General features: G+C 50.9%; 1 protein-coding gene across 9 annotated transcripts in view; it reads right to left on the reverse strand.

Moving 5' to 3' along the window:
• Positions 1–27,158, reverse strand: part of mecr (mitochondrial trans-2-enoyl-CoA reductase) — a 361,687-nt gene that overhangs the window by 149,633 nt on the left and 184,896 nt on the right. For 5 of the 9 annotated variants that reach the window (XR_005460537.1, XM_038796363.1, XM_038796361.1 and 2 more), the window contains 2 exons: positions 21,000–21,073; positions 4,627–4,687 (listed from right to left, as the gene is read on the reverse strand). Coding sequence is in view for 8 of the 9 variants with exons in the window: in XM_038796363.1 (XP_038652291.1) it covers positions 4,627–4,687; positions 21,000–21,073 (135 nt within the window). In the remaining variant the exon portion in view is untranslated. The remainder of the gene's footprint in view (positions 1–4,626; positions 4,688–20,999; positions 21,074–27,158) is intronic. The other 4 variants (XM_038796367.1, XM_038796364.1, XM_038796366.1 and 1 more) reach the window with 1 other exon arrangement.

Below are 27,158 nucleotides of genomic sequence, written 5' to 3' on the forward strand. Positions count from 1 at the left end.
GGTGAAGATGTTCCTCCTAAGCTCAGTCCTAAATCTACTTCCCCTTATTTTGAGGCTATGCCCCCTAGTTCTGCTTTCACCCGCCAGCGGAAACAACCTGCCCGCATCTATCCTATCTATTCCCTTCATAATTTTATACGTTTCTATAAGATCCCCCCCCCCCCCGCATCCTTCTAAATTCCAACGAGTACAGTCCCAGTCTACTCAACCTCTCCTCGTAATCCAACCCCTTCAGCTCTGGGATTAATCTAGTGAATCTCTGCACACCCTCCAGCGCCAGTACGCCCTTTCTCAGGTAAGGAGACCAAAACTGAACACAATACTCCAGGTGTGGTCTCACTAACACCTTATACAATTGTAGCATAACCTCCCTAGTCTTAAACTCCATCCCTCGAGCAATGAAGGACAAAACTCCTTTTGCCTTCTTAATCACCTGTTGCACCTGTAAACCAAGTTTTTGCGACTCATGCACTAGAACACCCAGGTCCCTCTGCACAGCGGCATGTTTTAATATTTTATCATTTAAATAATAATCCCTTTTGCTATTATTCCTACCAAAATAGATAACCTCACATTTGTCAATATTGTATTCCATCTGCCAGACCCGAGCCCATTCACTTAACCTATCCAAATCCCTCTGCAGATTTCCAGTATCCTCTGCACTTTTTGCTTTACCACTCATCTTAGTGTCATCTGCAAACTTGGACACATCGCACTTGGTCCCCAACTCCAAATCATCTATGTAAATTGTGAACAATTGTGGGCCTGTAGCCATCTGGGATGGCCACTTCCAGAATACAAAATGGACGCTCGTAAAGAATATAGGGAACTGTGGACAATGCTAGAAAACAAGCAGGCACAGAGCCTGAATGTATATTTGGGAAACAGTTTCCAGACGGAATCGATACTTTGGGTCGATTGGTATATTGATGGCCCATCTCCAAGAAACAAAGGACTAACACTCAGGTAGTTGATACTGTTAGAGACATCCCGGCGCCAGAAAGACGCAAACAAAGCATCTTCGCTACCACCTAAGTTAAGCTAACTAGCCTATAATTACCCGCTTTCTGCCTACCTCCTTTTTTAAACAGTGGTGTTACGTTTACTAATTTCCAATCCGCTGGGACCACCCCATAGTCCAATGAATTTTGGTAAATTATCACTTGTGCATTTGCAATTTCCCTAGCCATCTCTTTGAGCACTCTGGGGTGCATTCCATCAGGGCCAGGAGACTTGTCTACCTTTAGCCGCATTAGCTTGCCCATCACTACTTCCTTAGTGATAACAATCATCTCAAGGTCGTCACCTGTCATAGCCTCATTTCCATCAGTTACTGGCATGTTATTTGTGTCTTCCACTGTGAAGACCGACCCAAAAAACTTGTTCAGTTCCTCATCCATTTCCTCATCTCCCATTATTAAAACTCCCTTCTCATCCTCTAAAGGACCAATATTTACCTTAGCCACTCTTTTTTGTTTTATATATTTGTAAAAACTTTTACTGTCTGTTGTTATATTCTGAGCAAGTTTACTCTCATAATCTATCTTATTATTCTTTATAGGTTTTTTAGTAGCTTTCTGTTGCCCCCTAAAGATTTCCCAGTCCTCTAGTCTCCCACCAATCTTTGCCACTTTACATGCTTTTCCCTTCAATTTGATACTCTCCCTTATTTCCTTAGATATCCACGGTCGGACAGGAACTGTCCCCAGCCTGCCACATGGAGCAAGAGGAGCAGACCACGCCTTGGAACTGTCCTGCCGTGAATTATTCCTATTATATCGATGGTCAGGAAGTGGGTAGTGGGTGAGGGGTCGGTTTGGGAGCAAGTGGAAGCGGCATCCTGCAAAGGTATGAATTTGGAGGCTTTACTAATGGTGCTTCTGCCATTCTCGCCGGCTCGGTACTCTACAAGCCCTATATTGGTGGCAGCCCCAAGTATGTGGGGGCAATGGAGGCAGCACTTGAGATTGGAGGGGGCATCAGTGTGGTCACCGATTTGTGACAACCACCGGTTTGCCCCGGGGGGCGGGGGGGGGGGGGTTGTTGGATGGGAGCTTTAAGAGATGGCAGCGGGCAAGGATTGAGAGATTTGGGGACCTATTCATCCAGGAGGGCTTCCGAACTTGGAGACACTAGAGGAGGAGTTTGAGTTGCCGGGTGGGAACGGGTTTTGGTACTTTCAGGTGTGGGACTTTGTACGGAAGCAGGTTCCAAGCTTTTCTCACCTGCCCCTGAGGGACTACAGGTCAAGGTGATGTCAAAAACAGGCGTTGGAGAGGAGAGGGTTTCGGAGATATACAAGGAGTTGATGGAGTGGCAAGGGGCCCCTATCAGAGAGGTGAAGAGGATGAGGGAAGAGGAGCTGGGGGGAGAGCTGGAAATTGATCAAGACCAATCCACCTAACCTGCACGTCTTTGGACTGTGGGAGGAAACCGGAGCTCCCGGAGGAAACCCACGCAGACACAGGGAGAACGTACAGAGTCCGCACAGACAGTGACCCAGCGGGGATTCGAACCCGGGACCCTGGTGCTGTGAAGCCACAGTGCTATCCATTTCTGCTACTGTGCTGCCACTAGACACTTCTTTTAAGACCCTCAGATGAAGTACATCAGGCCCAAACACTTATCAGCCTGAAACTCCAATAATTTTCATAGAATTTACAGTGCAGAAGAAGGTCATTCAGCCCATCGAGTCTGCACCGACCCTTGGAAAGAGCACCCTACCCAAGCCCAGACTCCCACCCTCCCTGTAACCCAGTAACCCCACCCAACCTTTTTGAACACTCAGGGCAATTTAGGTTGGCCAATCCACCTAACCTGCACATCTTTGGATTGTGGGAGGAAACTGGAGTACCCGGAGGAAACCCCGCACACACGGGGAGAACGTGCAGACTCCTCACAGGCAGTCACCCAAGCCGGGAATCGGACCTGGGACCCTGGAGCTGTGAAGCAACTGTGCTAACCACCATGCTGCCCATAATTTTGATTGTAATTTTCCTGAGTTCCTCCCTCCCTTCCATTTCATGATTTATAGCTGCTTCTGGGATGTTACTTACATCCTCTATAGTGAAGACTGATGCAAAATACCTGTTTAATTAATCTGCCATTTTCTTGCTTTCTATTATCAATTTTCCAGACTCACTTTCTATACTAGGACCAATACTCATTTTGTTAACTTGTTTCTTTTAAAAATATTTAGAGAAACACTATCTGTTTTCATATTTCTGGTTAGATTTCCCTCTAATTTTTCCGTCATTAATCTTTTAACCATCCTTCGTTGTTCCTTATATTCTTTCCAATCCTTAGATCTTCGTCCTGTCTTTGCTCAATTATGTACTTTTTCTTGAAGTTAGATAACTTCCTGGAAACAATTTAAAATGTTAACTTTGGATGGTTCTGTTTGATAGTTATTCTGAAAGTTACAACGAAAAAAAAATCACTTCTAACTCCAGAGTAAATATTTAAACACCCAGACCGAGCCTCACATGGGACACGACGCACACACACGCACTCAAACACACACACTCACGAGCCCCCAGCAGATCCCCCGCACAACACCCAGTCCGACCCGATCCGATTTGCCCCCTCCCCCCAAACGTCCGTGGGGCTGGATTCTCCGCACCCCGACGCCGAAATCGGGCTAAGTGCGGGGGCGGAGAATCCATTTTCCCTCACGGAATCGGGACTGGCGCCGGTTCCCCGATTCTGTGGGCCCCGAAAAGCGACATACTCTCGCCGAGCACCTACCTGGGGCCATTGCTGGAGACACGATCCGCCATTCTCTGCCAACGACCGGCTGAAGTCCCGACAGCGTGGATCTAATGTGGTCCAGCCGGTCCATGACTTAGCCCACGGCTGCTCTGGTTGGGGGCGAGCCGATTGGAGGGCAGTGGGGGACTGAAATGCGGCCCGGGAAATGTTTGTGCGGGCGGACAGGGTCGGGCTCGCGGCCGATTGGGGGGGGGGGTCTATTTTCAGGGTCCGGCTCCGCGGTCCAAGTCCGTGATGGAGTACGGCGCGGCCGCTGGAGGCCGCCGTCATGCACATGCGCGTCCTCCGACCCGGAAGTGCAGGGGCCCATAACTGCAGCAAAAGCTGCTAGATCTCGTCGGGTCGCTGCTAGCCCCCTGCAGGGCTAGGAATATGTGGCCCTTTGACGGCAGTTTTTCTGGCATGTAAGTCCACAGTTTTGACACGGCGTGGGTCCTAATACGTAGAATCCAGCCCATGGTGTTCCCCATTGATCCGTGTTGCTTTTGCTTACTGACACATATATTCACGGTTTTGACGAAGGAATATATCTAAGTTTGCACTTGACATTAAGTTAATCATTGTGGAGATGAAAATAGGAAGGTATAAAGTGGAAGAACCAGATTAAGTGAGTGGGCAAAACAATGACAGATTGAGTTTAACAAATTTGAATCTGATAACTTTTTTAATGAAGGCGGGAGATCAAAGTGCTGTGGAGCAGCAAGTACACTAAATTACCAAAAAAAGGATATGTTGTTGTTTCACTCGAGAACAAAAATCCTCCTACATTTGTTTACCATGTTACTGCAGAGACCAGATGGACATTTTTCAGAGATAAAATGTGAATTTACACTTTAAACAGATAGACTCCCTTACCACTGGAACGGTGATAGGTTGTTTTGCCATTCCACCATATGTTACTATCGTCCCTCCTTTCCTGCATTAGAAAGGTACAAAAAACAGTGCCTATTGGTAACAAATGTCATATATAAATATATTTCAAAATCACTTTGTAACTACAGTGCAGAGAATATTATGATTGATTTGTATAGAATTTGCAACATTTCCTATCATTAAAATCCATTTCATAGGGGCAGGGGGATGGGAACCGATGCAGGAAGTTGGAAGGTAGTAAAACAGGGACAGAAGCAAAAGGAAGTAAGGGGAAAAGTGCAAGGCAGAGAAGACATAGTCAAAAATCAAAAAGGGCGACAGTACAAGGTACAGTGACTGAGGGGAGCTCAGTGAATAGGCTCAGTAATACTAAAAGGAATAAAACTGGAGATGTTAAGATTCAAAACAGAGGTACAAAAAAAACAGCGTAAGTGTGCTTTACCTGAATGCTCGTAGTATTCGGAATAAAGTAAATGAGTTGATGGCACAAATCATCGTGAATGACTATGATTTAGTGGCCATTACTGACACATGGTTAAAGGATGGTCATGACTGGGAGTTAAATATCCGAGGGTATCAAACTATTCGGAAGGACAGAATGGATGATAAGGGAGGTGGTGTTGCTCTGTTATTTCAGGATGACATCCTGGCAATAGTAAGGGATGACATTGGTGCTATGGAGGATAAGGTTGAATCCATTTGGGTGGAAATCAGGAATAGTAAGGCGAAAAAGTCACTGATAGGAGTAGTCTATCGGCCACCAAATAGTAACGTTATGGTGGGGCAGGCAATAAACAAAGAAATAACTGATGCATGTAGAAATGGTACAGCAGTTATCATGGGGGATTTTAATCTACATGTCGATTGGTTTAACCAGGTCGGTCAAGGCAACCTTGAGGAGGAGTTTATAGAATGTATCCGCGATAGTTTCCTAGAACAGTATGTAATGGAACCTACGAGGGAACAAGCGGTCCTAGATCTTGTCCTGTGTAATGAGACAGGATTGATTCATGATCTCATAATTAGGGATCCTCTCGGAAGGAGCGATCACAATATGGTGGAATTTAAAATACAGATGGAGGGTGAGAAAGTAAAATCAAATACTAGTGTTTTGTGTTTAAGCAAAGGAGATTACAATGGGATGAGAGAAAAACTAGCTAAGGTAGACTGGGAGCAAAGACTTTATGGTGGAACAGTTGAGGAACAGTGGAGAACCTTCCAAGCGATTTTTCACAGTGCTCAGCAAAGGTTTATACCAACAAAAAGGAAGGACGGTAGAAAGAGGGAAAATCGACCGTGGATATCTAAGGAAATAAGGGAGAGTATCAAATTGAAGGAAAAAGCATGTAAAGTGGCAAAGATTGGTGGGCGACTAGAGGACTGGGAAATCTTTAGGGGGCAACAGAAAGCTACAAAAAAGCTACAAAGAAGAGTAAGATAGAGTATGAACATAGAACATTACGGCGCAGTATGGGCCCTTCGGCCCTTGATGTTACGCCGACCTGTGAAACCATCTGAAGCCTATCTGACCTACACTATTCCATTTTCATCCATATGTCTATCCAGTGACCACTTAAATGCCCTTAAAGTTGGCGAGTCTACTACTGTTGCAGGCAGGGCGTTCCACACCCTTACTACTCTCTGAGTAAAGAAACTGTCTCTGACATCTGTCCTATATCTACTACCCCTCAATTTAAAGCTATGTCCCCTCGTGTTGGTCATCACCATCCGAGGAAAGAGACTCTCACTGTCCACCCTACCAAACCCTCTGACTATCTTGTATGTCGCTATTAAGTCACCTCTCAGCCTTCTCCTCTCTAACGAAAACAACCTCAAGTCCCTGAGCCTTTCCTCGTAAGACCTTCCCTCCATACCAGGCAACATCCTAGTAAATCTCCTCTGAACCCTTTCCAAAGCTTCCACATCCTTCCTATAATGTGGTGACCAGAACTGCACGCAGTACTCCAGGAGCGGCCGCACCAGAGTTATGTACAGCTGCAGCATGACCTTGTGGCTCCGAAACTCAATCCCCCTACTGATAAAGGCTAGCGCACCATATGCCTTCTTAAAAGTCCTATTAACCTGGGTGGCAACTTTCAGGGATTTATGTACCTGGATGCCGAGATCTCTCTGTTCATCTACACTACCAAGAATCTTGCCATTAGCCCAGTACTCTGCATTCCTGTTACTCCTTCCAAAGTGAACCACCTCACACTTTTCCGCATTAAACTCCATCTGCCACCTCTCAGCCCAGCTCTGCAGCTTATCTATCTCGCTCTGTATCCTATAACATCCCTCAGCACTATCTACAACTCCACCGACCTTCGTGTCATCTGCAAACTTACTAACCCACCCTTCTGCACCCTCTTCCAGGTCATTTATAAAAATGACAAACAGCAGTGGCCCTAAAACAGATCCTTGCAGTACACCACTAGTAACTGAACTCCAGGATGAACATTTGCCATCAACCACCACCCTCTGTCTTCTTTCAGCTAGCCAATTACTGATCCAAACCGCTAAATCACCTTCAATCCCATACTTCCTTATTTTCTGCAATAGCCTACCGTGTGGAACCTTATCAAACGCCTTACTGAAATCCATATATACCACATCAACCGCTTTACCCTCATCCACCTGTTTGGTCACCTTCTCAAAAAACTCAATAAGGTTTGTGAGGCACGACCTACCCTTCACAAAACCGTGTTGACTATCGCTAATCAACTTGTTCTTTTCAAGATGATTATAAACCCTATCTCTTATAACCTTTTCCAACATTTTACCCACAACCGAAGTAAGGCTCACAGGTCTATAATTACCAGGGTTGTCTCTACTCCCCTTTTTGAACAAGGAGACAACATTTGCTATCCTAGAGTCTTCCGGCACTATTCCTGTCGACAAAGACGACATAAAGATCAAGGACAAAGGCTCTGCAATCTCCTCCCTGGCTTCCCAGAGAATCCTAGGATAAATCCCATCTGGCCAAGGGGACTTATCTATTTTTACACTTTCCAAAATTGCTAACACCTCCTCCTTATGAACCTCAATTCCATCTAGCCTGGTCGACTGAACCTGAGTATTGTCCTCGACAACATTGTCTTTCTCCAGTGTAAACACTGATGAAAAATATCCATTTAACGCTTCCCCTATCTCCTCTGATTCCACACACAACTTTCCACTACTATCCTTGATTGGCCCTAATCTTACTCTAGTCATTCTTTTGTTCCTGATATACCTATAGAAAGCCTTAGGGTTTTCCTTGATCCTATCCGCCAACAACTTTTCGTGTCCTCTCCTCGCTCTTCTTAACTCTCCCTTTAGGTCCTTCCTGGCTAACTTGTAACTCTCAAGTGCCCTAACTGAGCCTTCATGTCTCATCCTAACATAAGCCTTCTTCTTCCTCTTCACAAGTGCTTCAACCTCCTTAGTAAACCACGGTTCCCTTGCTCGACAGCTTCCTCCCAGCCTGACAGGTACATACTTATCAAGGACACGCAGTAGCTGTTCCTTGAAAAAGCTCCACATTTCGATTGTACCCATTCCCTGCAGTTTCCTTCCCCACCCTATACATCCTAAATCTTCCGAACAGCATCATAATTGCCTTTCCCCCAGCTATAATTCTTGCCTTGCGGTATATACCTATCCCTGCCCATTGCTAAAGTAAACATAACCGAATTGTGATCACTATCACCAAAGTGCTCACCTACATCTAAATCTAACACCTGGCCGGGTTCATTACCCAGTACCAAATCCAATGTGGCCTCGCCCCTTGTTGGCCTGTCTACAAACTGTGTCAGAAAACTCTCCTGCACACACTGCACAAAAACTGACACATCTATAGTACTCGAACTATAGTATTTCCTGTCAATATTTGGAAAGTTAAAGTCCCCCATAACAACTACCCTGTTACTCTCGCTCCTGACGAGAATCATCTTTGCAATCCTTTCCTCTACATCTCTGGAACTATTCGGAGGTCTATAGACAACTCCCAACAGGGTGACCTCTCCTCTCCTGTCCCTAACCTCGGCCCATACTACCTCAGTAGACGAGTCCTCAAACGTCCTTTCTGCCGCCATAATACTTTCCTTGATTAACAATGCCACACACCCCCCTCTTTTACCATCTTCTCTGTTCTTACAAAAACATCTAAATCCTGGAACCTGCAACAACCATTCCTGTCTCTGCTCTACCCATGTCTCCGAAATCGCCACAACATCGAGATCCCAGGTAAAACCCATGCTGCAAGCTCACCCACCTTATTCCGGATGCTCCTGGCGTTGAAGTAGACACACTTCAAACCAGCGTCTTGCTTGCCAGTGCCCTCTTTCGAACTTTTAACCCTATCCCTGACCTCACTACTCTCAACATCCTGTACACTGGGACTATAATTTAGGTTCCCATCCCCCTGCTGAATTAGTTTAAACCCCCCCGAAGAGCACTAGCAAATCTCCCCCCCAGGATATTGGTACCCCTCTGATTCAGGTGAAGACCATCCTGTTTGTAGAGGTCCCACCTACCCCAGAATGAGCCCCAATTATCCAGGAAACCAAAACCCTCCCTCCTGCACCATCCCTGTAGCCACGTTTTCAACTCCTCTCTCTCCTTATTTCTCACTTCGCTAGCACGTGGCACGGGTAACAACCCAGAGATAACAACTCTGTTTGTTCCAGCTCTCAGCTTCCACCCTAGCTCCCTGAATTTCTGTCTCAAATCCCCATCTCTCTTCCTACCTATGTCGTTGGTACCTATGTGGACCACGACTTGGGGCTGCTCCCCCTCCCCCTTAAGGATCCCAAAAACACGATCAGAGACATCACGAACCCTGGCACCTGGGAGGCAACACACCAACCGTGAGTCTCTTTCGTTCCCACAGAACCTCCTGTCTGTTCCTCTAACTATGGAGTCCCCAATGACAAGTGCTCTGTTCCTCTTCTCCCTTCCCTTCTGAGCAACAGGGACAGAATCTGTGCCAGAGACCTGTTCCCCATTGCTTACCCCTGGTAAGTCGTCCCCCGTAACAGTATCCAAAACGGTATACTTGTTATAGAGGGGAACGACCACAGGGGATCCCTGCACTGCCTGCCGGTTCCCTCTCCCTCCCCTGACGGTAACCCATCTACCTTCTTCTTTTACCTGAGGTGTGACTACCTCCCTATAACTCCTCTCAATAACCCCCTCCGCCTCCCGAATGATCCGAAGTTCATCCAGCTCCAGCTCCAGGTCCCTAACGCGGTTCTCGAGGAGCTGGAGTTGGGTGCACTTCCCGCAGATGTAGTCAGCAGGTACACTCGAGGTGACCCTTTCCTCCCACATTCTGCAGGAGGAACATTCAGTAAACATGAGAGTAAACTTGCTCAGAATATAAAAACAGACAGTAAAAGTTTTTACAATTATATAAAACAAAAAAGAGTAGCTTAGGTAAATATTGGTCCTTTAGAGGATGAGAAGGGAGTTTTAATAATGGGAGATGAGGAAATGGCTGAGGAACTGAACAGGTTTTTTGGGTCGGTCTTCACAGTGGAAGACACAAATAACATGCCACGACTGATAGAAATGAGGCTATGACAGGTGAGGACCTTGAAAGGATTGTTATCACTCAGGAGGTAGTGATGGGCAAGCTAATGGGGCTAAAGGTAGACAAGTCTCCTGGCCCTGATGGAATGCATCCCAGAGTGCTAAAAGAGATGGCTAGGGAAATTGCAGATGCACTAATGATGATTTACCAAAATTCACTAGACTCTGGGGTAGTCCCGGTGGATTGGAAATTAGCAAACGTGACACCAGTTTAAAAATGGAGGTAGGCAGAGAGCGGGAAATTATAGGCCAGTTAGCTTAACTTCGGTAGTAGGGAAGATGCTGGAATCTATCATCAAGGAAGAAATAGCGAGGCATCTGGATAGAAATTGTCCCATTGGGCAGACGCAGCATGGGTTCATAAAGGGCAGGTTGTGCCTAACTAATTTAGTGGAATGTTTTGAGGACATTACCAGTGCAGTAGATAACAGGGAGCCAATGGATGTGGTATATCTGGAATTCCAGAAAGCCTTTGACAAGGTGCCACACAAAATTTTGCTGCATAAGATAAATATGCATGGCATTAAGAGTAAAGTAGTAGCATGGATAGAGGATTGGTTAATTAATAGAAAGCAAAGAGTGGGGATTAATGGGTATTTCTCTGGTTGGCAATCAGTAGCTAGTGGTGTCCCTCAGGGATCCGTGTTGGGCCCACAATTGTTCACAATTTACATAGATGATTTGGAGTTGGGGGACCAAGGGCAATGTGTCCAAGTTTGCAGATGACACTAAGATGAGTGGTAAAGCGAAAAGTGCAGAGGATACTGGAAGTCTGCAGAGGGATTTGGATCGGTTAAGTGAATGGGCTCGGGTCTGGCAGATGGAATACAATGTTGACAAATGTGAGATTATCCATTTTGGTAGGAATAACAGCAAACGGGATTATTATTTAAACAATAAAATATTAAAGCATGCCGCTGTGCAGAGGGACCTGAGTGTGCTGGTGCATGAGTCACAGAAAGTTGGTTTACAGGTGCAACAGGTGATTAAGAAGGCAAATGGAATTTTGTCCTTCATTGCTAGAGGGATGGAGTTTAAGACTAGGGAGGTTATGTTGCAATTGTATAAGGTGTTAGTGAGGCCACACCTGGAGTATTGTGTTCAGTTTTGGTCTCCTTACTTGACAAAGGACATACTGGCACTGGAGGGTGTGCAGAGGAGATTCACTAGGTTAATCCCAGAGCTGAAGGGGTTGGATTTTGAGGAGAGGTTGAGTAGACTGGGACTGTACTTGTTTGAATTTAGAAGGATGAGGGGGGATCTTATAGAAACATTAAAAATTATGAAGGGAATAGATAGGATAGATGCGGGCAGGTTGTTTCCACTGGCGGTTGAAAGCAGAACTAGGGGGCATAGCCTCAAAATAAGGGGAAGTAGATTTAGGACTGAGTTTAGGAGGAACCTATTCACCCAAAGGGTTGTGAATCTATGGAATTCCTTGCCCAGTGAAGCAGTTGAGGCTCTTTCATTAATGTTTTTTTTTTTTTAAATAATTTTTATTGAAGAGATTTTTTACATGAAAATACTTACCCCCCCTAACCATAGACTATTACACAATATTCCCTCTTAACAGATATCCCCCCCCGCCCGACCCCCCGCGCGCGCTGTCCCTCCCCCCCCCTCCCCCCCCCCCAAAAAACAAACAAAGCAACAATTAACATCACACATGAACTGCGAACAAATTTGTCCGCATTACAACCTTAAATAACCCACCACCCCCGTTGTTGCCCCCCCCCCCCCCCCCCCGGGTTGCTGCTGCTGCGACCTCTGCACCCTATCTTTGAGCCAAAAAGTCGAGGAAAGGCTGCCACCGCCTGAAGAACCCTTGTACCGACCCTCTCAGGGCGAATTTGACCCTTTCCAACTGGATAAAGCTTGCCATGTCATTAATCCAAGTTTCCACGCTTGGAGGCCTCGCGTCCTTCCACTGTATCAGTATCCTTCTTCGTGCAACTAGGGACGCAAAGGCCAGTATTCCGGCCTCTCTCGCCTCCTGTACCCCCGGCTCCACCCCAACCCCAAAGATCGCTAGTCCCCATCCTGGTTTGACCCTGGATCCCACCACCCTCGACACCGTCCTTGCCACCCCCTTCCAGAACTCCTCCAGTGCCGGACATGCCCAAAACATATGGACATGGTTCGCTGGACTTCCCGAACACCTGACACATCTGTCCTCACCCCCAAAGAACCGACTCATCCTTGTCCCCGTCATATGGGCTCTATGTAGCACCTTAAATTGAATGAGGCTAAGCCTCGCACACGAGGAGGAAGAATTAACCCTCTCCAGGGCATCAGCCCATGTCCCATCCTCTATCTGCTCTCCCAGCTCCCCCTCCCACTTGGCTTTCAACTCCTCTACTGATGCCTCCTCAGCCTCCTGCATTACTTTGTATATGTCCGATATCCTCCCCCCTCCGACCCAGACCCCCGAGAGTACCCTATCGCTCGCCCCCCTGCTGGGGAGCAAGGGGAACCCTTCCACCTGGCGGCTAGCAAATGCCTTCACCTGCAAATGTCGAAACACGTTTCCCGGGGGGAGCCCGAATTTCTCATCCAGCTCTCTCAGGCTCGCAAACCTCCCATCTACAAACAGATCCTTCAGCTGCCTGATGCCCACCCTGTGCCAGCTCTGAAATCCCCCGTCCATGTTCCCCGGGATGAATCTATGGTTCCCTCTTAACGGTGCCTCCATCAGACCTCCCACTTCCCCCCTGTGTCGCCTCCACTGCCCCCAGATCTTGAGGGTGGCCGCCACCACCGGGCTCGTGGTGTACCTCGTGGGAGGGAGCGGCCATGGCGCCGTTACTAGGGCCCCCAGGCTTATGTTGCCACAGGACGCCCTCTCCATTCGTTTCCAAGCTGCCCCCTCCCCTTCCATCATCCACTTGCGCACCATCGACACATTAGCCGCCCAGTAATACCCCGAAAGGTTGGGTAATGCCAGCCCTCCACTCTCCCTACTCCGCTCCAAGAAGACCCTCCTCACCCTTGGGGTGCCGTGCGCCCACACGTAGCTCATGATGCTGCTCGTCACCTTTTTGAAGAAGGCCCTAGGGAGGAAGATGGGCAAGCACTGAAATAAAAACAAAAACCTTGGGAGGACCATCATTTTAACGGACTGCACTCTGCCCGCCAGCGACAGCGGCACCATGTCCCACCTTTTAAATTCCTCCTCCATCTGTTCCACTAGCCTAGAGAAGTTCAACTTGTGGGGAGTCCCCCAGTTCCTTGCCACCTGCACCCCTAAATATCTAAAACTCTTTCCTGCTCTCTTCAACGGGAGTCTCCCGATTCCCTCTTCCTGGTCCCCTGGGTGTATCACAAATACCTCACTCTTACCCAGGTTTAGCTTGTACCCCGAAAAGTCCCCGAATTCTGCTAGCAGTTCCATCACCTCCGGCATTCCCCCTTCTGGGTCTGCCACGTATAGCAGCAGGTCGTCCGCGTATAGCGATACCCGGTGCTCCTCCCCACCCCTTGTCAGCCCTCTCCACCCCCCTGAGCCCCTCAGTGCCATCGCCAACGGTTCAATTGCCAGTGCGAAGAGCAGGGGGGACAAGGGGCACCCCTGTCTGGTCCCCCGGTGGAGTCCAAAATACTCCGATCTCCTACCATTCGTCACTACACTTGCCGTCGGGGCCGAATATAGCAGCTTCACCCATTTAATAAATCCCTCCCCAAATCCAAACCGCTCCAGCGTCTCCCACAGGTACTTCCACTCCACCCTATCGAATGCTTTCTCCGCGTCCAATGCCACCACTATCTCCGCCTCCCCCTCCACTGCCGGCATCATGATGACGTTTAGCAGTCTCCGCACGTTCGTATTAAGCTGCCGCCCTTTCACAAAACCCGTCTGGTCCTCGTGTATCACCCCTGGCACACAATCCTCTATCCTGGTAGCCAGGATCTTTGCCAGCAGCTTGGCGTCCACATTCAGGAGCGAGATAGGCCTATATGACCCACACTGCACGGGGTCCTTATCCCGCTTCAAGATCAGAGAGATCAGTGCCTGCGACATTGTCGGGGGCAGAGCCCCCCCCCTCCCATGCCTCGTTGAAGGCTCGCACCAGCACAGGGCCCACCAGATCAGCATATTTTTTGTAAAATTCCACCGGGAACCCGTCTGGCCCCGGCGCCTTCCCCGACTGCATATGCCCAATCCCCTTGACTAGCTCCTCTAGCCCTATCTGCGCCCCCAGCCCCTCTACCAGCTCCTCTTGGACCTTGGGGAACCTCAGTTTGTTCGAGAAGCCCTCCATCCCCCCTCCCCTCGTCGACGGCTCTGACCGATACAGTTCCTTATAGAAGTCTCTGAAAACCCCATTTACTTCTGGCCCCTTCTGCACTATGTTCCCACCCCTCTCCCTTACTCCCCCAATTTCTCTAGCCGCATCCCGCTTGCGGAGCTGATGCGCCAGCATCCTACTCGCCTTCTCCCCATACTCATAAACCGCGCCCTGCGCCCTTCTCCACTGTGTCTCCGCCTTTCTGGTGGTCAACAGGTCAAACTTAGCCTGCAAACTACGCCGTTCCCCCAGCAGCCCCTCCTCTGGTGCCTCCGCATATTTCCTATCCACGTCCAGAAGCTCCCCCACCAGCCTCTCCCTCTCCTGTCTCTCCCTCCTTTCCCTATGTGCCCGTATGGAGATCAGCTCCCCCCGGATCACCGCCTTCAGGGCCTCCCATACCATCCCCACCTGCACCTCCCCCGTGTCATTAATGTCCAGATATCTCTCAATGCTCTTCCGGACCCTCTTACACACCTCCTCATCCGCCAGCAACCCCACATCCAGACGCCACAGCGGACGCTGGTCTCGCACCTCTCCCATTTCCAAATCTACCCAGTGTGGCGCGTGGTCTGAGACCGCTATGGCCGAGTACTCCACTTCCCGTACTTTCGGGATCAGTCCCCTGCTTAATACAAAAAAGTCAATTCTAGAATAGACTCTGTGGACATGGGAGAAAAAGGAATACTCCCTCGCCCTCGGCCTCCCAAACCTCCAGGGGTCCACCCCCCCCATCTGCTCCATAAACCCCTTTAACACTTCTGCCGCTGCCGGCCTCCTACGCGTCCTTGAACTCGATCTGTCCAACACGGGGTCCAGCACTGTGTTGAAGTCCCCCCCCATGATCAGGCCCCCTGCCTCCAGGTCCGGAATGAGGCCCAGTAGGCGCCTCATGAAGCCAGCGTCGTCCCAGTTCGGGGCATACACGTTAACCATCACCACTTTCTCCCCCTGCAGCCTACCCTTCACCATGACATAGCTACCCTCTTTATCCGCCACCACCTCCGCCGCCACGAACGACACCCTCTTCCCTACCAGGATCGCCACCCCTCGGTTCTTTACGTCCAGTCCTGAGTGGAACACTTGTCCCACCCACCCCCTTCTCAGGCGGGCCTGGTCCGCCACCTTCAAATGGGTCTCTTGTAGCATTGCTACATCCGCCTTCAGCCCCTTCAAATGCGAGATTACTCTCGTTCTCTTGACCGGCCCATTCAGCCCCCTCACATTCCAAGTGATCAGCCGGGTCGAAGGGCAGCCCGCCCCTTTCCCCCGCCGACTAGCCATATCCTGTCACCTGCTCGCCCCGAGTCAGCCCTCCCTTTCTGACCCGCTCCCCATGGCGATGGCGCCCCCCCCCCCACCCCTCCAGTCCTCAACTTCTCCTCCCTGGCCTTTTCAGCAGCAACCCGGTGGCCCCCCCCTCCCCCCCTCCCCCCCCCCCCCCCCCCCCACCCCCCTCCCCCCCCAGGCTAGGACCCTTCCTAGCCGCGACGCACCCTCCATAGTACTTCCGTGAGTCAGCTGGTTTACGCTGACCCGGCTGCCCCTGCCACACTCCGGCTCCTCCCGGCATGGGGGACGTCCCCCCCCTTACCACCCCTCCTTGACCCCGCTCCAGCGCGGGAAAGGGAGCCATTGCTGACCACGCCCCTTACTCCCACCCCCCTCCCTCCTCTGCCCCGTGCGCGGGAAACCAGAGGAAAGCCCGCGCTTTCGCCCTGCCCCTCCCCGCCCCTCCATCTTCAGTTCCACCCCTGTCCCCGATCTCCCACCGATAAATACAAAACAACCAAAACCCCACAAGAAACACATACCCCCAGCACTCCCCCCCCACCCCGCCCTCCCACCATAACATTATAAATAACAGGAAAAAGAGAGAAAAAACTGGTATAGAGAACAAAAAGGGTCCAAAAATACGGCCAAGTGAAAATCCAACCAACAGAAAGCCACGTGTCCAGCTTAAAGTACCAGAGCGGCAACGACCGCCAAGTATCCCCTGGTTCTAGTTCGAGTCCAGCTTTTCTTCCTGGACAAAGGCCCACGCCTCCTCCGGGGACTCGAAATAGTGGTGCTGGTCCTTGTAGGTCACCCACAAGCGCGCTGGCTGCAGCATCCCGAATCTAATTCTCTTGGCATGCAGCACCGCCTTCGTCCGGTTGAACCGGGCCCCGCCGCTTTGCCACCTCCGCACTCCAGTCCTGAAAGATCCTCACCGTCGAGTTCTCCCATTTGCTGCTCCTCTCTCTCTTGGCCCACCTCAGCACCCTCTCCCGGTCACTGAATCGCTGGAACCGAACCAGCACCGCCCTCGGGGGTTCGTTTGCTCTTGGTTTCCTGGCCATTACTCTGTAGGCCTCCTCCAATTCCAGGGGCGAAGGGACGGCCCCTGCCCCCATCAGTGAGCCCAGCATTTCTGCCACATACCCCTGGAGGTCCGACCCCTCCAGCCCTTCTGCCAGGCCCAGGATCCTCAGGTTTTTCCGCCTCATGCGGGTATCCATCTCCTCCAATCGGTTTTGCCATCTCAGGTGGAGTGCCTCGTGCACCTCCACCTTTTCCACGAGGACCGTGGCCTCCTCCTCCCTCACAGTCATCTCCTGCTGCAGCTCCCGAATTGACGCCTCTTGGGTCGCCTGTGCCCCCATCAGCCTGGTGGTCGTCGCGTTCATCGACTCCAGCAGCTCCACTTTCAGCTCCGTGAAGAAGCGCAGGAGAGCGGCCTGCTGCTCCTCCGCCCATTTCCTCCAGTCCTCGGGTGCGCCGCCGGCCGCCATTTTGGATTTCTTCCCCCGCTTTTTTCGGGGAGCTGCTGCCGCTTTTTTTCCTGCCCCACTTCGGGTGACGACCATAAATTTGACGGGGTTCTCCTCTGGGAACCTTCCCCCACCGGGAATTGCCGTTCCAGCGCCGTTAGGGGCCCTCCAATCGGCCCGAAAACACCTTCCTAACAGGAGCAGCCAAACGTGCGACTTAGCTGGTCATAGCCGCAACCGGAAGTCTTCATTAATGTTTTTAAGGTAAAGATAGATAGTTTTTTGAAGAATAAAAGGATTAAGGGTTATGGTGTTCGGGCCGGAAAGTGGAACTGAGTCCACAAAAGATCAGCCATGATCTCATTGAATGGCGGAGCAGGCTCGAGGGGCCAGATGGCCTACTCCTGCTGCTAGTTCTTATGTTCTTATAAACCTATTTGGGATTGGAGTCAAACGGGGAAGTCTCTGCAGGGCGATTCAACATGATAAAGAGCTCGAGTCCCTTTGATTATTTGACTCATGACCACAATCTAAAAAGACAGGACCTTAGACCAGATTTGAAATTTGTTCTCAGTGTATTTCACATTGAGACACGGTTTGCCGATTGTGGAACCGTTTTAAATGCAGTGCTCCTGTGGTGCCGTGTTGAATTCTACCAGGTTTTACCGCAGAGTTAATTCAATGTAATAATTATGCACGCACATGTTATAAATTATCATCTTATTTCTATTATTGTGTCTTCTGACTTTCAATGCTTTTAGGGGGAAAGGACGCCTGAGCGGACATCAAAGCCGCTGTGGGCTGGATCCGAGTGCTGTGCAGGAACTAACCATTTTCCCTGCTGCTGGCAGACAGCAAAACATCCCATCCTGTCCTTGGATATTTCAGTACCTCTGTGAGCAAAATCATCATGTCATTAATGTTACAAAAGTACTTACAATGGTACCTTTACCATTGAAAACCACCTGAAAGGTAAATTAGGTATTAGTTGACTTTTGATGCAGATACAAAAATAGAAAATGCTGGGTAATTACAGAAGGTCACCACCACTTACATTTCCTTCGGGCGCGATTCTACAGAAAGATTTCTAAGTGTGGTTGCGAGTGGGAACTGCAGCAAGGTTCCCAGCGCTCGGCCCAGAAAGGCTGGCAACGCTATTCAATGACAATTGAATAGTTAACCACTGTAACAGAATCCTGCGCCGGGCTACTAGAGACGCAAAGGCCAGAATGCCGGCCTCTCTCACCTCCTGCACTCCCGGCTCCGAAGCTACCCCAAATATCGCGAGCCCCCAGCCCGGCCTGACCCTAGACCCGACCACTTCAGACAAAGTCCCCGCCACCCCCCTTCCAAAACCCCTCCAAGGCCGGACATGCCCAAAACATATGGGTGTGGTTCGCTGGGCCTCCCAAACACCTCCCGCACCTGTCTTCCCCTCCAAAGAACCGGCTCATCCTGGCCCCTGTCATGTGCGCCCTATGCTGCACCTTCAGCTGAATTAAGCTGAGCCGTGCGCAAGAAGAGGACGAGTTCACCCTCTCCAGGGCGTCCAACCACGTTCCATCCTCAATGTCTTCCCCTAGCTCTTCCTCCCAGGGCTGTGGTGACCTTGACGGCCAGAGAGAGTGGGTGTCCTCCTCCTCCATGTGGTGCCAAATTCACGAGGACATCGAACACGTGTCGCTGTCTCCTTGGTGAGGCGGAGCCTCCTGTGGCACGCGCTGTCCGTCATCTGTTCAAACAACCAGCGACACATGTACACCCTGGGCTGTTGCGGGACTCCCCTTCTAGCTCCCTCCCTGGCCTGATGGGCGGCCTGGTCCTCAGGGTGTGGGGCGTGGTCTGGCACATGGTCCGCCGCCTTGAGATCTGCTGACGTTGCCACCACAGCCATCTCCAGCGTCTGACCTCCCAGCTTGCAGCAGCACCACGAGGGCAAGTTCTGCTGGATCCAAAATTCTTGCCATAGCTGTAAGGCAACGGGAGAGGGAGACTGACAAACAGCGATGGCATCCACCACGGGCCCCTCCATTCCGCCAAAGATCCCCCCCCCCCCCCCCCCCCCCCAAACCTGGAATGCCCTGTCTATGCACTCCCCTCACTGTATCCCAGACTCTGTACCCCAGACACCCGATCACAACGTCACCTGGACCAGCACTGGTCCCCTCCCCATGGCACTCACCTACCCTCCAGCCATGGACATATCCCCAGAGCTGTTTCCCATCCCCTCGGTGTTCGGATGTTGGCTGCTGCGTGTTCAGACACAGTGTCCAGGCATCAGTCTGATTGGGATGCTAGGCAACGACTCCTTCATGCCACATGGTCCGCCCACTCATGGGAATCCATTGGATTGTGTGAAGCGCTCACTTAACCAAGATTGCCAATTCCCAATTAGCAATAGCCTTCAGCTGCACAGCCAGAGGCCTCGGCAGTTGGTGGGGGCTATGGGTAGTCGGTGGGGCAGACGTGCAGGGACAAGGAGTGTCCCAGGAATGGATACACACGATCAGGGGTTGGCATGGTGGTGCTGTGTGTGGTTGCCCCTGCAGCGCCTCCCCCCCACCCGCCCATGGCGGCCACCCCTGCAGAGGGGTCCCTCCCAGCCGAGGATCCTCCATCCCCCGCTGTGCAGTGTGGTGGCAAGTCCAGTGCCCCTGTGCGCAAAGATGGCTACTTACTACCTTGGCTCCTCACAGAAGCACCGTTGCCAGGTTCATGTTTTTCAAAAGGAGCCATCGTAACCACTTCCTCGGGAGGCTGTGAATCACGGATAAGGGGTGGTTCCCATCAATTATATGGAAATAGAGCTTAAGTGGTGATAATTGGTTTCTTACCTTGCTATGGCGAGATTCCGCTTTTGCCTACGAGAGCATGCCGATTGCATTGCAAACTGTTTGGCGCCTAACGCGGTTCTTGTTTTTGACCTGTCCCGCTATTCACCGGCCTAGTTTCGCTTGAGCGAGGGCACAATGAGGCTGCAGAATCGCACCCTTTGTCTTTTTGTCCACAACATCTCTGTCAATCTCCACGTATCACTGGCCTTCTATCTAGCCCTCCATCCTATATCCCCCCCCCACCGCCACCCACCCACCATCTCCTCCTCCAGCAGTATAAATCTCATCCTATTTCCAGGTCTCTCTAGCATTGACAAACAATCAACCAGTCACAAAAGGTTAGCTCCGTTCTCTCCCCATAGATGTGGTCAGATCTGCTGAGATTTTCTGTTTTAGTTTCAGATTCCAGCATCTGCAGTATTTTTCTTTAATGTTATCTTGATGTAGGTACACTGTTTAGTTGCACAGAAGTCTGACCAGTTACAGCATTTTTGCTGCAATTTTTGATTAATTACAGGGCAATTGAATTGCAAATCTGCAGCTTGAATGGATTGCTAGAGAGGAAAGAGTCCGAGTGTTTGTCAAGCAAAATGTGAGCATTAATAATGACTGGGGTGGGGAAGGAAGCTGTGATGGTGACTGGAGTAAGACAACAGCCTATAATGAAACACAGAACACAAAGGTGACCCCCATCAGTGGGGGTCAGTGAATAAAAGTTTCAATACAAAAAACTGTTAGGCTCACTGCTAGGGTCCAATTCACAAATGCATGAGTAACTTTCCTTTGTGCATTCCTTTCAGGCTCATTCAAAGAGTACAACCTTTAGATTAACCCATTGGTAATCCCATATTCTAAAATTCACATCATCAATTCAATTTGGCAATGCTGTCTCCTGCAGTCTTGTTACTCACTCTAAATGTCGCAGGATCTCTGTAGCACTCTTGCCTCCAACACCATTTAGAGCGAGACGTGGTCTTGGAACTTTCTGTTTGTAGGAAGGGCAGCAAAAAATATTTTAAAATATTTTAAATGTTTTTAAATATTTTCTGTCAGTACAACAGTCCAACTTAAATTTGTACATTAATAGAAGCACTTTTCTCCTACAGTCGCAAATTTGGCTGTAAATGTTTGCATATGCGCTTATGTGGCCGCATGGGTGGCACGGAGGCACAGTGGTTAGCACTGCTGCTTCACATCGCCAGGGTCCCAGGTTCGATTCCCGACTTGGGTCACTGTCTGTGAGGGGTCTTCATGTTCTCCCCGTGTCTTTGTGGGTTTCCTCCGGGTGCTCTGGTTTCCTCCCACAGGTCCCGAAAGACGTGCTGTTAGATAATTTGGATATTCAGAATTCTCCCCGTGTACCCGAACAGGCACCGGAAAGTGGCGACTTGGGGCTTTTCACAGTAACTTCATTGCAGTGTTAATGTAAACCTACTTGTGACAATAAAGATAAAGATTATTTAATTTCTCCATACTGTATGAAAAAGTGAAAACAAGAAGGGTAGATAGAATCAAATGCTGCATTAAAAATAATTTGTTTCTGTCAATTATGCGAGTACGCAAGTTCTTCAAACCAAGCTAATTAGTTATATGCACTTTTATTGCTGAACTCATAATCTACAAATATCAAAATCAGTCCATTACAAATTGTTCTGTTCAATGAAAATAACATCCTTTTTACAGGGTTTAATATCCTAACCAGGCACTTCCCCAGCAAATGGGAGCTTCTGCTGAAGTTGAAATTTGCTACAATGAAATTTTGACAAAAGTATTAAACAAAAATAACCCTTTTTGAAATACGTTGCATCTATAAAATTACCGGTCTTCAGTGGGCGGCATGGTAGCACAGTGGTTAGCACAGTTGCATCACAACTCCAGTGTCCCAGTTTGGATTCCTGGCTTGGGTCACTCTCTGTGCGGAGTCTGCACGTTCTCCCCGTGTCTGTGTGGGTTTCCTCCAGGTGCTCCGGTTTCCTCCCACAGTCCAAAGATGTGCAGGTTCGGTGGATTGGCCATGATAAATTGCCTCAGGTTAGGTGAGGTTACTGGTTTACGGGTTGGTGTGGAGGTGCGGGCTTAAGTGGGTGCTCTTCCCAAGAGCCGGTGTAGATTCAATAGGCCGAATGGCCTCCTTCTGCACTGTAATTTCTATGACTTGTGATTAATCTTTGTTCTTACATTGCACAGAATCTCACAGTTTGTGAACAGCTGTTTTGATCAGGTGAGAAGTGGGAGAATGGCTCCCCTCGCTTTCCAGCTCTTGGTTGGCTGTAACATGTTTTTTATAAGATTTTGCAAATTCTGAGTGTTTAACGGTTTAAGTGCGGTGACAGTAAAAGACACAGAGACAGGTTTTCTTGTACATTTTGAAAGAGAAGGAAATTGTATTTATTGTACTTAATACCCAATCTTATAAAAATAATAAACATACACATGCATTCAAGAGTTCACACCCATGTGTGTGTCTGTGTGCGCATGCATGTCTAAGTAACAAGGTGGGAGGGTGGGTTAAATTGATTAAGGTTAGACGCTGTGAAGTCCAAGAGAGATGTCCTGTTCCCCAGAGGGTCCAGGAGGATTAGCTATAGTACAGTCAGTGCTGCCTGGGACAAGGTGGCGGAGGCAGTGAGCTCAGGGAGTGTGACCAGGACGATTAGCCTCTAGTGCAGGGAGGTCAATGGCCTACACCAGGCAACACGAGTGAGTAGACACCAACACCCAGCCCCCCCCTCAACCACACCTCCCACCCCCCTGAGATCTCTCTCCCCCCTCACCTTGGGAGCATCCAAACCCCCTCTCCTTTCAACCCCCCCAACCCTTCCTCCACCCCCTCAACCTCCCAACCCTTCCTTTACAACCCCCTCCTTCCCATCACTGTGAACCACACGCATGGCTGACGATGCTATCTTTGTGTCTGAGATGATCAGGATCTTCACCACCTTCGAAGAGCGGGCCCTGGAGGTGGCCGGTGTTGCCGAGGACAGTGCGGTCACCAATATGGAGGCTGGCGGGCACTGCAGAGGTGAGGAACCACCAGGCTCTACCTGGAGGACCTGTCAAACGTGAGTTATTATTGCCTTGCTGACAGATCCATCCTCCCCACTGACCACATGTCTGATCTTCCACAGGTTCTCCAGTCGATGGCGCCGGCCCATCCCTGGCGGCACCCTCTCCATCCTCCCAAGAGACCACCTCAGAGGAGAGCTCCAAGGATGCCACCGTACTAGCCGCATCGCAGCTGTTATCCCCACCCTCCACCTGCGCAGATACACGCACCTCGTTGGGAAATGTTAGTGGTCAGGCTTTGGGGACACAATCCAGTGAGCACTACACAGCTGCTGGTGGAGGCAAAACTCCCAGGTGAGACAGTAGTCAGAGGCCTGCTGGATCCCAGGAACCAACTGGGTCCCAGCCTGATGCCGGGGAAGAGGAGATGTCAGTGACACTCCAGCAAATCCACAGGCGCGTTTAGGAGAGTCAGAGGTTACGGGCGCAGGAGATGTCGCCGGCAATGCGTGGCACCAAGGCCAACATTGCAAGGGTGCAGGTCGCAGTGGAGAGCCTGGTGCTCTCAGATGGGAATGGCCGAGGCGCTGCGGAGCATGTCTAGTTGCAGCTGGGCATTGCCGAGGCACTGCAGAGCATGTCCCAGTCACTGAGGACCATCGCTGAGGGCGTCAACACCATGGTGCAAGCATTGGGGAACCGCCAGGACTGGCAGAGCCAGATGATGCAGGGACAACCGGGGCTCGAACCAGCTGCTCCTCCGTCCCAAGGTTAACCCCAGGGTCCTATGGGCATCGACCAGGAAGAGGGGGCACTGAGTTCCAACCTGGACCTGTCCCATGGAGTGGCGATTGTGGCCACCAGCTACCCCTGAGTTCCACGCCTCTGATGAGGTCACATCTCACAGCCAGCAGATGGGACAGGGCAGCACAGCTGTGCATGTGCTGCCGACAAGTGAGCCAGGGCCCTCCGGCCTCAGAGCCCCCAGAGGAAGCCTGCCAGGAGCATTGAAGGCCATGGGATGAGGTAAGCAGCTGGTTGCCTCCACCTCAGATGTGCATCCTGGGGACACACCTAGACATAGTGGTAGAGCTCGGGGGAAAAGCACATCGAAGATCACCGAGGGCCCAGGGGAGGGGGCAGCACCATTTGGAGAGTGGTGAATTGTCAAACACAATAAACAACTTTGTGCACAATCAGTATAATACCTCTGTCAATTTCTTCCGCAATGCGGGCCGACCTCCGAACCCTTAGTCCATCTCCCTGTGGCACTCTCCCACCCTCCGGCCGTTTCCATGTCTCCGGATCTGTGTCCCATCCTCTGGGTGTTCGGATAATGGCTATTGCGTGTGTGGTGTTGCCTCCGCAGTGTTCAGGTACAGTGTCCATGCATCAAGGTGTGATTGGGATGCTAGGCAATGACTCTCACCCTGCCCACCCACGGGGATGCGCTTGGATTGTGTAAAGTGTTCACTTAACCACGATTGCCAATTCCCTATTAGCGATAGCCTTCAGCCGCACGGCCTGACGCCTCGGCAGTCGGTGGGGATTATGGGTGGTCGGTGGGGCAGACAGGCAGGGACAAGGGTTGCCACAGGAACAAGTACACACGACCCATGGTGGTGCTACGCGCGGTTGCTCTCCCAATGCAGCCCACCCCTGCGAAGGGTCCCTCACCCTCAGCTGAGGGTTCCTCAACCCCTGACGAGCACTGGGACGGCAAGCCCAGCGCCCCCGGGCTCTTTGCCTGTGAGCAAAGATGGCTACTCACCTCCTCGGCTCCCTTCCACCAGGTTCACAATTTTCAAAGAGTACTAATCAGCACCAACGTGACCAATTGCGGGGAAGCCGATGAATGACGGGAGGCCATTGGATAAGGGGTGGCTCTCGTTAATCATATGGAAATGGGGCGTAAGTGGTGATAATTGGTTTCTTGCCACGCTTCGGCAAGATCCTGATTTCATGTAAGGGAGCGGGCCGGTTGCATCGCAAACTGGTGCGTGGTGCAGTTCTCGTTTTTGGTCTCCCGCTATTTACCGGCCTCATTTCACTTGAGCGAGAGTGTAACTAGGCCGGAGAATCACGCCCACTCCCTGTGGCTGGTCAAAACACAGACATTGGGATTCGACTTCCGGGCAGCGAGCGGAGCGGTCACATGGAAAGGGGCTCCCGCAGGGTGATGAGGTTGGGGCCTTTATCTCAGCAGTGGGGAGAGCAGAGCAGAGAAGGAAATCCCCCCCCTTACAAACGAAACTGCCGGCAGAGGATCCTCGGCGGCGGAGCGGTCCGGCGGCAGCAGCAGAGCGCAGGCCAGGAGTGGAGCGGCAGCGGCCCGGTCCGAAGCCGGGCCCAGCCTGCGGAGAGGAGGGAACGGAGGAGCGACCAGCGACCTAAACACCCCCACCGGGATAGCGTGGGGTACGACGAGCGGCGATCCGGACGGAGCAGCGGGGACCGACCCAACTCCCCTCCCCCCGCCCCCCCCCCCCCCCCCCCCAGCCGGCAGTGACCATCACGAGGCAGGAACAAAGAGACTCTGAACCAGAAGCCTCTCTCTCTCTCTCTCTGTCTACCCTGGGTGAGTGAGGGGAAAGGAAGAAAAAAATAACATTTACAAAAACAAAACCCAAAAGAAAACTGTTAAAGAGAGGGCAGGGGGAAATATATATATATATATTTTTGCACTTTTGTTTCCCATCCAAAACAAGCCCACCTAAGAGGAGTTGTATAAAAGGGGAAAAATAAAGTAGCAAAGGAAAGGAGGGAGGAGGGAAGAAAAAGGGAAGAGACAAAAAAATAAAAATAGGGTGCGGAAAAGAAAAACAAGGGGAGAAGAAAAGAAGAAAGGGAAGGGGGAGGAAAAAATGGCAGAAGGGAGCCAAAGCAGAGGGAGAAGGGGCACCAGAGGCAGATGGGGCAAGGGGCGAGCTAGCTCAGGCGAGCGAATCAGCTCGCGAAGCGGCGGAACGGAAGTATCGCCGCATCGAAAAGAGCTGGACCGACAGGTGCCCTCTTCCCCGGGGCCAGGGGGGAGCTGGAACTGGAAGGCAGCCTTTACCGAGGCGCTGAGGGAGCATCAGCAGGTAAACAAGGCAGAGGTGAAGGCAGAAATAGAGGCCGCAGTGCAGGCAGCAGTAGCCAGGGCCATGTCAGGGGTGCAGCAGGCCCTGACCAGACTAGAGGAGATATTGGATGCCCAAGGAGAGGAACTGGAAGCCTAGGAGGCGACCATTAAGGAGCTGGAGAAAGCAGCGACTGACGTGAGCGACCGGGTCACGGCCCTGGAGAAGGAGGTGACGAGACTGGGCGCAACACAGGGGAGCCTGAAGGGCAGAGTAGACGACCAGGAAAACCGCTTGAGAAGGCAAAATGTCAGGATAGTAGGCCTGCCAGAGGGGAGCGAGGGTAGAAACCCCACAGCATACGTGGCTGAGATGCTGGGCAACTTAGTGGGGAGGGAAACTTTCCCCAATCCACCGGAAATGGACAGAGCACATTGGTCGCTGCACCCGAAGCCCAAGGCAGGGGAACACCCAAGAGCAGTTATAGCTAAACTGCACCGGTACCAGGATAGGGAGACAATCCTGCGCTGGGCCAGGAAAAATAGAGCTTGCAAATGGGAAGGGCACGCCATTCGAATCTATGAGGATCTTGGGGCAGATATAACTAGGAGATGGGCTGAGTTCAATAGAGCGAAAGCAGCTCTCCACAGGAGCAGAGTGCGTTTTGGTATGCTGTACCCAGCGAAACTCTGGGTCACATACCAAAACAGGGAATATTTCTTTACAGCCCCCGCTGAGGCAAATAGGTTCGTCGAGGAACACGGGCTGGAAAACAACCAGCGAGGGTAGGGACGAGGGGCCCCTGGCAAGGGCCAATGACACGCCGACAGGGGGGGGGGGGGGGGGGGGGGGGGGCAATGCCAGGCCACCCCACCCCGTCAGGAACACCCAGAGCAAAGAACAAACCACTGCCCGAGGGACCGCTCCAGGTGGGAGGCCAAGCCCCAGCACGAGGGAACGAGAGCAATGGAGAAGGGAGAGCAGGCGAGAGGGGTACAGGGT

Source organism: Scyliorhinus canicula, chromosome 1, assembly GCF_902713615.1.
Source record: "Scyliorhinus canicula chromosome 1, sScyCan1.1, whole genome shotgun sequence".
Classification (NCBI taxonomy): domain Eukaryota; kingdom Metazoa; phylum Chordata; class Chondrichthyes; order Carcharhiniformes; family Scyliorhinidae; genus Scyliorhinus; species Scyliorhinus canicula.